Consider the following 16,995-nt stretch of genomic DNA (forward strand, 5'->3'; position numbering starts at 1 on the left):
GCCCTCCCGCCAGCACAAAGCCCGGTGCCCCGGCCTCCATCCCAGGCCTTTGAGCAATGGTGCCCTCGCTCCTGCTGAGCTTTTGAGCCAGTGCAGGGGGAGGCAGTGAGTGCGTGCGCCCGTGGAGGTTCCTGTGGCAAGCTCTAGCCCCTGGCTAGCAAAGCCGTGCACAGCCCGGCCTGTGCCCGGTCATGCTGGGTGCAGGCTGCCGCTTCTGAGGAACCCAGCGATAAACCAGCACATGAGGTGCCTGTAAATGGCAGCAAGAAGGGGAAAAGCCTGGCTTTTAAGAGTACGCCTGCCTTCAAAAGCTGCCTTTTTATCGTTATGCTTGGGTGTTTTGTAGCCTCCTGAGTGGCAGGAGGGCTGCTGCTAAGCTTTGTTTAAGCTTTACGGATGTATTAACAAACAGAGGTGTGTTAGTTAAGGTCTCTCTGAAGCATGCTTCGCTCTGGCTCCCGCACTGAGCAGCGCTGGCTGGACTGACTCGGAGGAGGCAGTGGAGAGCCCATAGTTCAAGTCCGTGGGTTGTGGATACTTTGGGGACAGCAAAAGCCTGAACTTCCCTGTGAAATAGCTGAAATAGGGCAGAATTGATCCGGTGAATCTCACTGCCCTGAAGTCTTTCAGGTGAGCGTATGCACAACATATCAAAAGACCCAGGGTAGAAAGGGAAAGGACTCGGGGCTTGTCATCTATGCTTCATCAGCCAGTAATGTAAAGGGGAGTGTTTTAACTGTGCCATATGACTGGGAGTTCAGTTTATAGTGGTTTTCTGGTCTGTTTCATCCACTTAGGCTTTCCTTAGAGAAACAGACATTTCTGGGCACTCTAACCCAAACATAACCGCCAAAGGGACTCCAGAGGGGAGTGTGTTGGCTGTCCAAGCTTCTCTTCATTGAGCCTGGCAGGGAGAGTTGAAATAATGAATCTTTGGTGACGGTTGTTTGAGATGTGACAGACAAGGAGAGTTGAGGTGGTAGGAGTCTACCTTACAAAAAGAGAGGTAGTAAAAGGGGTGAGTCTGTCAGGGACCTGCTGGTCACAGAATGTGAAGAGGCTGATTTTAGCTGCCACAGAAAATTCTTGCAAAGTGTTTGGGGTCTTGTGGTAGCTTTAAATTATCTTTTTTTTTTTTTTTTTTTTTTTTATAAGTTGTCATGATAGAGCACACTACTTTTGAAAGGAATGTAGAACTACTCTTTGGTGTGTTATAGATGAAAACTTAATCTCTCAGTGGAAAGATACTACTAAAAGATAAAATCCTTCCCCCTTGCAGTGATGAGAAAGGTACTGAGTAGAAGTTAGGGAGGAAGAAAACAAAATCCCTTTAAGCCAGAGGGAGAGAGGGCTGTGTTTCAGGTGTCGGAATGCATGACAGCCAAGATATTGATTTCATAATTTAAACTTTTATTCGGTTCAGTATTACCTTCTGAGCTGTTATGATTGTAAAGAAAACTTTCCAAATGAGTCTTAATATGACATGATGCATGGCTAGCTTTGAAAGGCCTAATCTAGGCAGTCATGCTTGTTTAACTGAAGTCATGATGCTAAATGAATGCAATTTTCTATATGGACACTTATCAGATTAGCTTGCACTTACAAATTGCAGGTGTAATTGATATGACCTGGTTTAAACTGATATAAATGTGTCTCCATAATGTTGTGGTGGTTTAAACTCCTGCCACTTCTGCTTTCATATAGCTCTGTAGTCTTTCAACAGGCAGCCCTATTGACAGTGCTGAGCTGCACAGAACTTTCTTGAGGAGACTCGTCAGGAAAATTAAACTGGGAAGACTGGTCTGTTATGTATCAAAGTAGTGAAAATGGAATGAGCTTAAGAAAGCGACAAGGCTGATCGAAGGTGTGGAAAACTTCTATGCAAGAAACAACTAAGCATGCCAGGTCCTTTTAAGCTTGAAAACACGACTGCAAGGGGACCCAGTACAGGTCTATATCCTCTGCGTGCTATTTGTAACTTTAAACAAAGAATGAACATTCACTATCAATACAAAATTAGGGCTATCAAATGAAAACTAGCAGCCGACAAACTCAGAACAAACAAAAGGGGTTGGTTCTTCCCATAACTTGTGGCTGTGCTATGAAAATCTTTGCCAGAGGATATTGTAACCCTTAAGAATATACCTGTGGCTCAGACAACAACTGGAAAAAAAAAAAGTCAGGGAAGCAAAAAAGCAGGGCTGTTAAATGCTGAGAGAACACCCTGTACTCAGGCAGTACCTGAGTTGCAAAATGTCGAGTGTGTGTTTGGAGAAAGTATTGTTACATGTATTGCTGCTTCTGACAAGGCAGTGGCTGATCAGTGTCTATGCAAAAGCATAGAGACTAGGGAAGAGGCCAACGCAGGCTTTACTCAGCAAAGCTATTCTTGGAGGATTTTTCAGAAAGCTGCGGGTGGTGCTGTGCGGTCACGTCCGTGTGCTGTCCTGCAAAGCCACTGGTCTGAGTGAGGCAAGGTGGGCTGACTAACTGGATAGTGTCTGTAAGGCTGAAGGAGAAGATACAGGTAGGATCCAGCCCTTTCTCCTTTACCAACACAGAGGGTTGATCTGCAGGATTTATCTTAGACTTTGCTGGTGGATCATCCTCTGTTGTGCAGTAGCTTGCCTGGTAAATATTTCCAGGCGCACTGTGGCCACAGCATCTGCAAAATGTTTTGCTAGCATGCAAAATGATTCCAAGAGCGTGGCGAAAATGGAAGTGTGTCCATGAACTGCAAGTTAGCATTTGAGTTTAAACAAAACTTGCCTCTGCTGGGCTGATTTTAATAATCCAGCTGAATTTGTAGATGCAAGAACCACTAATTCTTCTGTGAAAAGAACGGCTCAAGTGTGCTGGCAGGTGACAAGGCATGAGAAGACTGCTTGGGGAAGGTTTTCGGTTTTTTTTCCTTGCCCCCACCTCTTCAGTTGGCTTTGATCTGTTTTATGAGGGTCAGAAGACGAAAACCTCATTACCTAACACTGTTGGATGTCGACGTATGTGTGATATGGCTCTTTGCCAGTGTCTTAATTAGGGAATTCATAAAAGCGGAGGGTGGATGCCAGTTCTTGAAAAGTGCTTTTAGCCTTTCTGCTGGAAAGAAAGCTTTTATTAATTCATTACAAAATGTATTAAAAGGGATCCAGCTCAACTCTGTAAGCAAAGCTGCTTCTTTCTCTCTTCTCTCTTTGTCTCTGCCTTTATGTGAGCCATTTCAGGCTCCCTGCCAAAGATGGTCCCAACAAATGAGATTTGTAATAAGCATGTAAGTCAGTTTGGATTGAAATCCTCTCCAGGTCTCTCTGGTTTAAAAAGGTCTCCAGATTGCGAGCGAGTGTTGCCAGAATTCAACAGAAATGGCTCAATGCCTTGTCATACCTTGTGGGAGAAAGGGAGGCATCTGGTCTTAGATCCCTGTCTGCATCCAAAGCTGCTGGGACTTGACTTTCTGGAGTGGCTCTTGAGGAGCGGAAGGGCAGCTCTGTGTGCCCCGAGCTGCTGCCTGGGCGTGAAGCACCTGTTTCACTTGCCCCTTTTAACTGACACGACTTAAAGATGTTGCTGCGAGTGAAGTCCTGTGTCCCTGTGCTGTGGTTTAACCCCGGCTGGCAGCTCAGCCCCACGCAGCCGCTCGCTCACTCCCCCCACAATGGGATGGGGAGAGAATTGGAAGGGTAAAAGGGAGAAAACTCGTGGGGTGAGATAAAGGCAGTTTCATAGGGAAAGCAAAAGCCGCGCACGCAAGCAAAGCAAAGCAAGGAATTCATTCCCCACTTCCCAGGGGCAGGCAGGGGCTCAGCCATCCCCAGGACAGCAGGGCTCCATCACGCGTAACGGTGACTTGGGAAGACAAACGCCATCACTCCCAACGCCCCCCCTTCCTTCTTCTTCCCCCAGTTTCTATACTGAGCATGACGCCATATGGTATGGAATAGCCCTGGGGCCAGTTGGGGTCAGCTGTCCTGGCCGTGCCCCCTCCCAGCTTCTCGTGCCCCTGGCAGAGCTGAGAGCTGAGAAGCCCTTGGCCAGTCTAAGCACGACCCAGCAACAACCAAACCATTGGTGTGTTATCAACATGCTTCTAGCACTAAATCCCAAACACAGCACCGTACCAGCTGTGAGGAAGAAAATTAACTCTGTCCCAGCTGAAACCAGGACACCCTGTTACAGGCCATGTGAACCTGTGAAATTGTCATATGAACTTTCTGCATGCTGCACTTCAGCTCTATCCCAGAGGATCCTCTTTGTGGAAGGGAGAGCCGGAAGGAACAAGGGGTTCGTCTTTGCAACTGAGAAGCCACTGTGCTGAGATTGCCACTAAAAGTATAAGCTGGTGTGAAGTGCAGCGATGGTCAGCTAAGCGAGCTTGCCTCTTGGTTTTCATGCGGGGTTCTGGTAGGCCTATGTATGTACCCCAGCTCATGTTCTCCTGTATTGGTTAGTAGGAGGGAAAGCTTCCCATCCACAACAAGCTCAGGTGTGCACCTGCTTCTAGGATTGGTTTCCTGGAGAGCTGCTGCAGGGAATTACACCAGGGCTCTACAGGTTTTCTTGTGCTACAGCTTCACAGGCTATGGCCCCCCTGGGAGTTTCCTCAGCAGCCCAGAGAGCAATCAGTAATTCCCAGGCATTACTCTGATTTCTCCCTGTGCTTGTTCTATTTCCCTCTTTCCTTTACCCTACAGTAAAGAGTTACTTGGATGGCTGAGCTGCTGAGAGGCTCCTAGCTTGCAGGAACAGATCCCAAATCCGAAGTGAGGCAATGGCGCCGACATACCAAGGTGGTGCTCTGCTCATAGTTTGGGTTGGTGTCTGAGGCCCCTTGTGTAAATGAGCCACCTCCAGGAGGCAGATAATATTGTCCTAATTTATAAGTAAGGAAGCTGAGGCTCAGTGCATGGGTAACATCTGGGAATCCTCACTCTTGTCCTTCCTTACAACCCCTAACGCCCCAGATTAGCCTGAAGAAAAGAAATGGTGAGATTCTGGAGGAAAGATATTCTGTTCATTCAGCGATCTGTTCCTCCTTCCTTGTGTTTTTTGATTATTTTCTGTCCCTTGTGCCCCCAGCTCAGCAAAGCTGATGGTGCAGTTCTAGGGCATGCAGTTTATTAGCAAATTATTGCTCTCCAGCAGGGGACCCAAACTTTGGTTTTGATTTAAGAGCAGTAAAGCCAGTTGAAACTTTTAAAGTATTACGTGGAAGCTGGAGAATTTTAGTCAGCAGAAAATAAAAGCATTGGCAAAGTTGGGCAGAATATCCTCTTATTATGTCTCATGAAATGACGGAGGTATGGGCAGAGAATGAGTGAGAGCAACTGCAAACTGAGCAGGAGGAGCAGTTCTGGAGGAGAGGATAGGAAGTGCAAAGACATGGATCATTTAGTGGTGGGGTTGGCAGCTGGCTAACCAAAGCTCTCATTAAATTGTATTATTTGATAGGATTTTTAAATGTGTTTCCAGAGCATGGTGCATTGTAATAAGCTTACTGGCTAAGGTGGAGCCAGGTAACACAAGCTTTAGCTCTTGCCTCTTAGTACCTCTTGCCATGTGTGTAGGTGAGGTTTCCAACAGATAAGGGAGCAGAGACAGAGTCATTTGCAAATGGTAGGAACTGCTGAGGGACACGGCCATTCTTAAATTGGACTGGACAGACACCCCACCTCCACTCCGCTGCACTCCGACATTAAATTAACTTGCTGATAAGCGTGGTCAGAGCTGACTTGGGTGAAGCCCTTGGTTGGCCCTGAAGCAGATGGGGCAGTGCGTCTTGCTGACTGAGCTGTAGTGGATGACAGCTAGCGATGAGCAGCTGGAGTTATCATTCTTAACTGGCACAGTTGGGTATGGAGGAGGACAACTACCTTTGCCCTGACCGAATGCATTTTCAGCTAACACGCTTCAAAAGCATCCGTGTCCCCATCCAGGCAAACCCAAGCATCGCCAAACACAGAAGTGCCATTCCCTGTGCTCTGGGATCAGATCTGCCCTTGGTGTTCCCCTTGGCCTCAGGGGAAGCTGTGCAGGTTCCTCTGGGAAGCTTGGCATCTCAGCAGCCCTGGCAGAGTTGCCTGATGACAGGGGACTTTGAAATTGCTATCTGGTAAGATGCAAAGATTTATTTGAGCCTTGTTATATGTGCCCCCCTCCCCAGCTCTGCTGTGCTCCTTGCAGTGAGACTGTTCAGCTGACTGGCTAAACTTCTTTTCGCAGCCTACTTTGTTCTCCCCTTTACGTCAAGCCTCTTCTCCCATCCTGCTTATTTATAACGCTTGCCTGCCTTTCCTGAGCAGAAGGTGTGAGACTGCTAATGAGCTCAGGACGGAGCTGATCCCCAACGCAGCAATAGCTAGGGATCACTACCTTTGATTTTGTTTCCCATATCACTGTTTATGGGAGTGTTTGTGCTCTGAGCCACCTCTGAGGCTGATGTCCAGGCAGCTGGTGTCTCATTCCGCCTCAGTACTTCTACCTGGGACCTTACTGCTGCTTAGCTTCTGGTTTGCAAAGGCTCCCACGGCAGAGAGGCCATGCCGCCAGCCATCTAGCCAGCCTTGGGCACCCAAGCCTTTTTTCTTTCAGGCTAGGATGTTGTGTTCATATTACCTGGTTAGTTCCAGTGTTCCCCTGCTGCAAGCAAGCCTGAAAGACACATTTTTCCTAAAGATGTTTACACTGTGGTTGCCAGGCAGAAAAGAGGAATGATTCCCAGGAGAACTCCTGTGGGTGGTAGGATGCCCTCCTGGGCAATCCATTTGCACACAAGGAGATCAACCCTCTTGTACTTCTCCACAATTACTCCCCTCCACAGGAATACACAGGGGGAGGGTGGCTGTTAGGAAACCTGGCAAGGAGATACAAGGAGATGACCAATGTTTTTCTGCGTGGGAATGTGTTGCTGCCAAAAGTTGGTGCATGTTGAAGGTGTGGAGGTGGTGGTGAATGCTCTCTTGAGCATACTGTGCAGACTGCTGTTGTAGATTTAGTTGGGTAAAAGAGACAGTAGGTATCAGCGTTTCCCCTTTGTCCCTTCGTCACCCAACCAGACAGCTGAAGGTGCTTGGTAGTCATGTCCCATGAGCTTCTGCATCTGTTCACAGTACTAGATCAAGATCTTGTCCCTCAGGCTTTGGCCAAGGCCAGTCTCTCTCATTTTGTTCTCTTTTAATTGCACAGAGATGCTTTAGGTCACATCTTTGCATGTGGAGCCACACGCAAGGAACCTAAAACAGGCTGGAACAGGATCAGATCTTAGCAAAAAGATGCTGGCCAGCCACACAAATGGGAGTGTTAGAGCTGGCCTGGCTGTGTCTGGGATTGCAATGTCACAGTTGCCTGGGGTGTAATACAGGCTGATCTGGGAGGCTCTCTGTGCTGTGATCTCAGTGCAGACATGGGGCTGTTTCTCTCTTGATTTGGGGAGGAAGGAGGGGGAGTGGCTGAGCTGCCACCCTTCCTATCTGAGTGGGGATGGATCCATGTTAGCTGGGAGGGGAAATGACGGTGACCGGTGTGGTGTTTTTCAGATTGATGGACTGGAGGAGAAGCTGGCACGTTGCAGACAGAGCATGGAGGAGGTGGATCTTAAACTGCGCAGGGAGAAGCTCAGCCCTGAAGGAAGGTATTGATGACCACCTCCTTTCACAGCTGTGGCTGTGTTCTTCAGCTAGCTGTCGTCCTGCTGTAGTACTGAGCAAGGGCTCCGGAATGGATCGGAATGTGTGGTTCCCCATGACAAGACTCTCTGCCCCCAGCTTGGAGCTTACTTGGGGAACTTGCCAGGGTGAGAAGTTCAGTGATATATGGAAAGAGCTTTATCTTACCAACAGCCTCAGTCTCCAGCCTGTACCACAACCAGCCAAGCAGTGCCCAAAACTTGCAGGTTCATTTGCAGAGCTGGCTCCTGGCCTGCTAGGAAACAGCTCTGTGAGTCTGACAGAGGTTCACTGCACGCTGCTACTCAAGCCGTGCCAAAGCTGCCTGAGTTCAGTCAGGGGAGATGTGCAGCCACTACTGCTGAGGGCCAAACCAGGCTGGGATGCAACTGCAAAAGGAGCTGAGGGAAATTACTCTGTGCCTGTGTTGCAAATGTGTCTGGATGTAGGGATGCAGTGACACGCTGGCTTTCCTTGGGAAAGGGAAGAGGGACAATTCCCCTGAAATCTCTCACTGGGGTAACTGCAGGCTTCTAGAGCTGGGTCTCAAGCAAGGACTTTGACCTGGATTTTGTAGCAGACGCAAACCTGCTGTTTCTCCAAGGGCATGAAGCAAGAGAGCCTAGATCTCCCAGCTGATTCTCAAATCTCTCTGCTTGAGGACATTCTTCCAGTCACCAGCATCCTACTGCTCTGCTCCTAGCAAAAGAAGGCTAGGAAGCTCAATCATAGGCCCAGGGAGCTGGTCCTGTTGGTCCTGGTGTCTGCTCTGCAGTACTGTCCTACAGAACCCAGTTAGAAATGATCCTGGCAGTGGTGACATCTCTACACCCTGATACTTATCAGCTTCAGTTTAACTTCTTTGTTCCTCTTTTCCACTCTCTCTCCCCCCTCCCCTTTACTGGGGTTTTATATCCCCATCCATATTCGGACAGGGTCCTGTCTCCTCCTGTCCCTCATTTCTCTAGCTCCTCATCTCAAGAGTCCTCTTGTAGGCCTGAATTCTTCTTATGTTTACTGTCTGTATTCTTTATCTGGTACTTAGGTAGCCAACAACCAAACCTACAGTTGTGGTAACTTGACAGGATTGAGTACTTCTGTATGATTTCTCTCTGAAATGTAAGGCCTAGAGCAAAGAATAGAAATGGGGATTCCTGGGGCCTTTTCTGAATTGTACAACTTGTATGGAGATGGAAACAGAAATTCTGTTGCCCTAATCCAGACCATTCAAAAAACCCTGGAGGAAGGTACTATGATCAAAGTTATTGATTCCGTGAGTAGTACACAAAGGAGAGCTCAGCTTTCCCATTTTTGGAGTTCAGTTGTCATGGTTTCTTCATGTCTCATTCTCAAAGCCTCTTCCCTTGACTCTCTTCACAAGCCAAATTTCTAAGCAGCAGCTCAGTCATGTTGGTAAATCTGTCTTCTCACTTCCTCCTGGCTGCACTCCACATTGCCTTTCCCCAGTTGCTTTTAAGAGCTCTTTCCTCTCCTGCTGCTCTGACGTAGCTTGCTTCTTGCCATCCCTTACTTAACTAGCTGTACACATAGATTTGGATCTCTTTCCTCCTACAGGTTCTTGCTCTGCCTCGAGGGGAACAACAAACTCTGTTCCACTTACTGCCCTCTCTGTCTGCTCTGCACCAGGAGATCATTTGTTAGCGCATGTTTATTTATATGCACACAGTCTGAAAGAAGTGACCGCGTCCTCGCTGCTGTAATAGAAACGCTGCCGCTTTCAGGCAATTTGTTTTGCATTTATATTTTAAACTGTATATTAATTAATCATCTGTGCAGTTTAAGACAAGGGCTGGGTTGGCCTGACTTACTCTTTATTGTTACTATCCTGAGTCTTCGGTCTAATAACAGGTTGTTTCACTGGTTGTTACTGGGCTTGGATTCAGCTTGTTTCCTTGAGTCAACCAATTTGTGTAAATTGGATACCTCTGACAAAGGGATCCCAGCTTCAATCGGTGAGAAGAAGTGGTGTTCCAGCACTGAGCCAGATGTGCTGGAGGGGCAGGATCCTGCAGAGAGGACATAGGGACCCTGCCCCACCTGGGGGAACAGAGTGGGGGGCTCTCTGACACACAGACCCCTTTCTAGCCTGCTTGCGTACACTGTCATTGTCCTAAAAGGGGAGATACGAAGCAGTTTGGGGGAAGGAAAAAATAATCTAAAACTGATACAGCTCTCCTCTTGCACAGCTGGGGGTTTCTAAACAGTCACCTCTCCACAGTGAAGGGTGAGGGGCTCGTTCTGGGAGCAGCTATCCCTGGCAGTGGGGCAGTCTCTCTTCTGTCATATAAGCAAAGAAATAGGCTGTGTTGTGCCTCGCAGGTAATGAACTCCTCTTCTCATTACAGAAAGTCACTGGAGAGAGAGAGAAACTTACTAATGACCAAAGCTGACAACTATGGTAAGAGCTTCATTAAAAATGGTCCCTCTGGGCTGGATGGGATCAGTGCTGCAGCTTAGCTTCGTCTTCAAGCTCCTGGCACCTCTGACTCCTGCCTTTGAATTTAGGTTCAACCAAAGGGAGCTAGGCTGAGGGAAATCTAGTCAGCATATTATAATAGGAGTCTGGATCCTCCCGCTTGAGCTGTGCTATCATAGGGAAAAAAATAAGCATCTGCTAATGAGGGAGGAAAGATGTCCCTTTCACATACCCCAAATTACCAGTCTACAGATAATCTTAGCCAACAGATTGACTCGAGTGGCCTTTAACATCCACCCCTCCTTTTTTTTTTTCCCTTCCCTTTTTTAATAGAGGCTTGCTAAGCAAAGTGGTAGGTGCTCTCTGGAGTGTAGCAAAGTGTAACTTCCTTGGGGAAGGTTCTCACTGCATCGTTTTCTGGGCCCATTCATCACACAAGCATAGGGACTCGCACCGATGTGCTACCTGCAATCCCAGAGAGCCAGGGTCTTTCCTTGCTGCAGACAGTTAAAATGAGAGTCCCTCTGAACTCCCACACGTTTGACAGCACTTCTGTTCCTCTAGGGACGCTGCATGCGTGTCCTCAGGCTCCTGGGGTTGATCAGTGTATTAACTGCTTGACAGCACTCTGCAGCGACGCAAGCACCAGAGCTCACACAAGGGAAGGAAGCACAAGTGTTCTTTTAGGCCTAGAGAGTTGAAAGCTGGGGTATGGCCAGCAATTTTGTAATTTTAACTCATGTTAAAGGACTGTTTCCAGAAGACTAACAGTTATTTTAAACAGATTCAAAGCTGGTCCCTAAGGGCCTGCCACTAGAGACAGCAGAAGCCTCTGCACATCGCTGCCACCCTTTTACCAGCAGTCAGCCATCACTGCTAGCATCACCAGAGCAAGCTGACAGGCTGCTCAGGCAGCGGCAACAGCCTCACCTAATGGCGATGGCTGCTCCTCCTGGAACAGAACAGACACTGCATGTGTGCACACAGTCTTTTTAGATCACTGCTATGGCCTCTGATTAAATCTCTGCTTATTCCAGCTGACACAGTTGAAGCCGTGAACTGCAGTTGCTGACAATGGCACTGCTCTGTCAGTTTAAGCTGGCACCACTGCGCGTAGGGTTACGTGACCTCCTGCCACCTCCTCTGTAACCTTGCAGATTCGAGCAGTTTGCTCTCTGGTTGCACGAGAATGCTTGTACTACATGAAGAATGGGGGCAGAAAGAACAGCTAAAAACCTTTTTGATACCAGTACCGGTTTGGGAACCTTCCCACTGGAGGTTCCTAGTGCAAACTCTGGAAGCAGTGACCTGTGCAGTCACTGGACATGAATTCAGCAGCAAGAGCAGTCTGGCACTGGAGACAGCCTGCACCCAACCTTGCCCTCCAAAATAATTATTGCTGTTTGGCCATTGCAATGCTGTAGGGCTCACTTCTTGCTGATGCCATCCAGCAAAGTCTTGTAGAACAGAATTAGTGAGAATGGCGTTCTCATCTGTGGTCAAAGGGAATGGAACAGAAACGGAGATCAGTAGGACTTTTGGTAGCCGCTTCCTTCCCCTCTGTGCATCTGTGTTTCTGCTTTTGTAAAGCAGGGCCAGGGAAAGCGACCCATCTCTAAAAAGCTGCAGACCCCAGCAGAATGAGTGTCCAGGCTCAGACCTGATCCACACTCATCCTTCTGGGGCAGAAGGAAACCCAGATTCTGTCACATCCAAAGGTGGTTGCAGTTGTATTTAAGTAAATTAAAGCACTAGGAGAAGGTACCAGGCTGTTAATCAAGAGGACAGCAGAAATAGCTCTCTACCCCATCTTCTTCATTCCCTTAGGGAACAAGCAATTAGTCTAATGACCCATTCTGTCCTTAGTAGAGTCCTAGAACGAGGTCACTGCAACCAGGAACTGGTCTGGCACCCAAGTATTCCCAAGCACCGCTACCGAGGCTGGCAGGATGAGTTAGCAAATGCAAGGGCCCCTGCTGGTTTACTTCCTGTTGGGCTCATCTTGCAGTGGGCAGCTTTGCGTACTGATCCCTAAAGAGTTGCCCCTGGCCAAGGCAGCGTTGTGCTTGTAAGATAGTTCTAGAAGGAGATGTAGCTGCAACAGGAAGAACATTCACAGGCAAGGCTTTTCTTTGTTTCCCAGAGAAAGAACTGAGTGTGCTTCGTAAGGAAAATCGCAAGAATGCTGCCCTGGCTGTGGCCATGGGGTTGCTGATTGTCCTTATTTACGCCTGCTGGACGATGTGATTGCACTCAAGAATTCTCCCTGCTGACCAAATGACTCTCCTGCAAGGAGCTCTTCCTCCTCTCACCACTGTGCCTCCCCCAAGGCTGAGGATCAGCATTTCAAATTGCTGTTCTTGTTTACGCTCTCCAAGCCTCGTTGTAGGGAAGCTTTTTCTCCGAGAATCGAGGGGGACAGGAGACAAAGCGGAAATGACAGCACGCTTGCGGTTGGAAATTGGGTCAAGCAGAGCTCAAGGTGGTGCTGTCTTACCCAAAATGCAGTCAAGACCATGCAGCCTGATGCAGGAAGGCAGCAAGTTCTCCCTTTTGAAGAGGGCCTCTGTGGTTGCAGACAAGCGCGCTCTGCCCAGCCCAGCCAGGATACACGCCACCACCTTGGTTCCTGCGACTCAGCCATAAGCTGAAGGGACACCAAGCGCTTTGAATCAGAGGGTAACTTGGATAGTGCGACCTAAAGCCTCTACCTGTTCCCAGAGCTGAGATAAACAAAGGTGTTTCCTCCTCCACACTGACTTACAGGACCAAAGGAATCCTACCTCCACAGAAACAGATGGGAGGTAGGCATCTGTCTGTCTGCAAGCAGGTAGCATCCAACTTGAGATCTGGGTGCTTGGGCTTTGAGATCTACCTACCTCTCCGGTGCATCAGAGCTTGGTAGCCATTTTGTGCCTCTGAGAACCAACACTTGAGAATTTACTGTCAACTCCCAGGGATGGAAGTGCCTCTGCAGGGCTTTAAATAAAATAATTTGACCTTGTAACTTCCTGTTTTTCTGGTTTTTCCCTGTTTCGTAACACATCTCTCAGCCACTGCTTTATTCTCATCCTACCATCTCCCCGCTGGCACACGTTGCACCACAGTAAGCCTAGGCTGGGTTAGGCACTTAACATCCCTGGTCAGCGAGGTCTGTCGTGGCCTTTAAGAGGGGATTGCCTTGAAAATTTAACTGTGCAAGTTATTTCACTGCTGAATTTTGTGGGAAGCAAAGTAAACAAGCACTGTTGTGAACTAAAGGGGCTGTATTGGTAATAAAGACAATGAAAGCAGAAAACTCAACACAAAATGATACACAGCCTAATAACAAGACATTGTGCAATTAATGTACATAAACATTCCCTTCAGCAAGACCTTCCTCACCCCCTTTCCCAGCATAATCCCTCCCTATTTACCCTGCAGCAGGGAAGCAGATAGCATGGTGGCTCATGCTTGCCTTCTTGAAGGGGGATTCAGAATCAAGGTTCAGTGCATCAAAAATAAAAATAAAAGCAAATTAAAATCAGGAGCTGGAGGCAACTGGGTAAACAGCAAGTATCTGTTCATAAAAGCTAGCCTGCACGCTAACTAAGGTTTTTTTGCACTCTCAGAGGCCTACACTTGCCCTAGTGTACTTCCAGTCACCCTTCTGTCTGCCAGCCCGCAGGAGACCAAAGCCCTGAGTGGAGGACACACCACTCAGCAAAGGAGCCTGCCAAAGGGAGCAGCGTGCTTCGCCGGCACTGGAACGGCCTCAAGGCAGTCCAACAATGCGCCAGAACTCAAATTACTGGTTGGTTTAAAAAGCCACCTGCACACAGGCCTGGAAACCACACACTTGGGAGGTTCTTTTATTGCCCACTGGGAGAGATTCCTCGTGGAAGTGGCTTTGCCAAAACAAAACTGCCAGTTGACAGGCCTCTTGTTTTTTGGGGGGGTGAGGGCCACCATTTCTTTCATACATGTTTTACTGACACTAGAGAGTAGGGAGGGGTCCACAGGTCAGCAAGAGGATGCATTAACAGCATGCAGTCCCTCAGCTGCTTTGGTAGACCTCGCTGTGTCTGGGGACTAATAATCACTAATGCGTGGAAAAACACCAGCTTTGACCCTACAGCTTGAGAAGAAACAGAATAGCTCCCCTGCACAATGTTCGGGGCTACCTGTTTGTAAGCTGTAACCTCCCCTCCGCTCCCAAGCTTTGCCTCCTCCAGTTTCCATTGACCAACAGACCCTGCCAACTTCTGTGCTGCTCCTTTCGCCAGGGGCGCGGGCCTGCAGCGATCAAGCCTGCGTATCGCTTCCTCTGGTGCAAGGAGTTGCAGCTGTTAAGTTCATTTATACCAAACCGTAGAGAATTAATACGTGGTTATGTGGGGACAATTTGCTTGTGAGGACACGGAAGTGCTCCAAGCTCAGAGAGCACAGCCTACTCGTAGGACGACATTCAACTACGTGCTGAGAACGAGCACAAAACCTACGCGTGATGCTGGGCCTTCAAGGGTGGAGGTGGGACTTCTGTAAGTGGGTGCAGGGCACCCATGCACCTGTACACCTACAAGTGACAATTTCCATATCTTGCTACGTAAAGCTTGTTCCAGTCCTAGGTATGGGTGTGGAGAGAAAGAAACAAGAATCTAAACAACTGCTATAGATTGTAGGAGACCTATAGCTTTCTTTAAGGCACAGTTCAGACAACCCCTAAATCAGTTTCCTCCCTACTGCCAATCTGTGTTTAAAAACAAGCCAAGAACAAACAAAAAATAGAGCAATTTTGCTGCTTGGCCCAAAGCAGTCAACTGTGTGTTATCTTCTGATTTATGTGGAAGACCTGGCAAAAGTGCCATGGAAGCCAGAAGTGAAGGTCAAAACATGCAACAGAAGACAACTTTGAGCCCAGCACAGAAACGCACGGAGAAGTTTGTTAACACTCAAATACCATGCTGAGAGTTTCTCAGCTCTGTGCCTTCACCCCAGATACAGTTCCAGGGCCAAAGGAGACACGGAGGGTTTCAAAGCCCACTCCGACATTTAAAAAGGCAAGGCTGTAACCCTTCCAGTGGGCACAGTCAGGGGATGGGATTTCTTCTGATGCACCGAAGTCAAGATCTCTTTTCACTGAAGCCCTGGGTTTGGTGGGGGGGTTTTTTTGTTGTTGGTTTTTTTTGGTTTTGTTTTTGTTTTTTTTTTTTTTTTAACTAAGATATTCCCAGCATTTCCTCCAAAGACCTCCAGCATCCCAACCTTCCTGTGTCTTCCCTCCCACATCCGTTTTCCTCCCTGAAGATTTGGGTAATAGCATCGAGTACCAAGAATCAAAGCACCTTGGTCTCAGAAGTACCATGAGGCATAGACACGTCCACAAATTAACCCTCAGCTGCTGGCTCAGGATCAGTCGCTGACCTGGAAAGGGGACATCCTTGTCACAGCAGCTTCTAGAGGTCTGAGAAATCCCCAGCACTGAGCACATCAGATCTGAGCCAGGAACTCTGTTCATCACCTGTGTTGGCCTTTGTCCAACAGGGTACCATCACATCGGAATTTGCCAGTGGCCAGCCAAGTGCCTTGATAAGCAGAAGTTTTGGAGACACCAACAACACATACTTGCATCCCAAAGCTAGCATTCCCCAATGAGTTAACACCCTCCACTGGGTAGTGTAGGCCTTCGACAAGGCCGAGGAGATCGGTAACTGCCGGGAACGACGTGGGGCTGCTTCAGCGTGCTGTTGCCCAGCTCTGCCACCAAGACATCTCTGCTCCTTCCCACGTTGCCAGGGAAGCACAAGCCTGGAGAGTTCTGGCACACACTGAGCTCCACAAACCTCGCTGAATGTTTGAACAGGAGGAAAAGCTGCCAGCCCCTTGGCCTCATGCATGCAGTAGGTCAGGACAAAAGGGCGTTAGGCCTTGGCTGCAGGAGTCACCGCGGGTACTCCGGCAGCAGGCGCTACCTGGGCCGTACTCTTATATACACTGCCAGGGCAGAGCCTTGTCCTGTGCCTTCTGCATACCACCCCCTGGCTCAATCGCCTCCAGGAAATCAGCTCTGGAGAAGACCAGGATAGAAGTTGTGGAGCCTCCCCAGTCTCGTTAGTCTCTGAAGAATCCAAGCTGGGCTCAGCCCCCCCTGCCACCCCTCAAGAGAGCAGGGTTAGGGGTAGTGCGCTTGGATGAAAGACAGCACATCCTCCTTTGATAGCTTCTCTGGATCTTGCCTTTTCTGAGAGTCGTGCACTTTGACACCTTCCCCCCACTCCCAGAAGAGGCGGCTGTAATGGCAGATGCTGTGGGCAGAGAGGAGAGCAAGATTAGTTTATAGAATCATAGAATCATAGAATGTTTAGGGTTGGAAGGGACCACTAGTGGTCATCTAGTCCAACCCCCCTGCAGTGAGCAGGGACACTGCTAACTAGATCAGGTTGCTCAGAGCCCCATCCAACCTGGCCTTGAATGTTTCCAGGGATGGGGCCTCCACTACCTCTCTGGGCAACCTGTTCCAGTGTTTTACCACCCTCATTGTAAAAAATTTCTTCCTTACCTCTAGCCTGAACCTACCCTGTTCTAGTTTAAAACCATTTCCCCTTGTCCTAACACAGCTGGCCCTACTAAAAAGACGTTCCCCATCTTTCCTATAGGCCCCCTTTAGGTACTGGAAGGCCGCAATCAGGTCTCCCCGTAGCCTCCTTTTCTCCAGACTGAACAAGCCCAACTCTCTCAGCCTGTCCTCATAGGAGAGGTGCTCCAGCCCTCGGATCATTTTTGTAGCCCTCCTCTGGACCCGTTCCAACAGTTCCATGTCCTTCTTGTGCTGAGGGCTCCAGAGCTGGACGCAGTACTCCAGGTGAGGTCTCACCAGAGCTGAGTAGAGGGGCAGAATCACCTCCCTCGACCTGCTGGCCA

At 48.7% G+C, this 16,995-nt stretch overlaps 1 protein-coding gene across 1 annotated transcript; it reads left to right on the forward strand.

Annotated features, from left to right (window-relative positions):
* Nucleotides 1-1,340: 1,340 nt before the first annotated feature.
* Nucleotides 1,341-15,183, forward strand: CCDC167 (coiled-coil domain containing 167). Its single transcript, XM_035892775.1, is given in 5 exon segments — nt 1,341-2,902; nt 2,904-2,999; nt 7,530-7,624; nt 10,025-10,077; nt 12,239-15,183. Coding segments are annotated over 5 exon segments (378 nt in total). The 5' UTR covers nt 1,341-2,872; the 3' UTR covers nt 12,343-15,183.
* Nucleotides 15,184-16,995: the final 1,812 nt, after the last annotated feature.

The sequence above is a fragment of the Egretta garzetta genome, unplaced genomic scaffold (genome assembly GCF_000687185.1).
Source record: "Egretta garzetta isolate BGI_Z169 unplaced genomic scaffold, ASM68718v1 scaffold574, whole genome shotgun sequence".
NCBI lineage: Eukaryota > Metazoa > Chordata > Aves > Pelecaniformes > Ardeidae > Egretta > Egretta garzetta.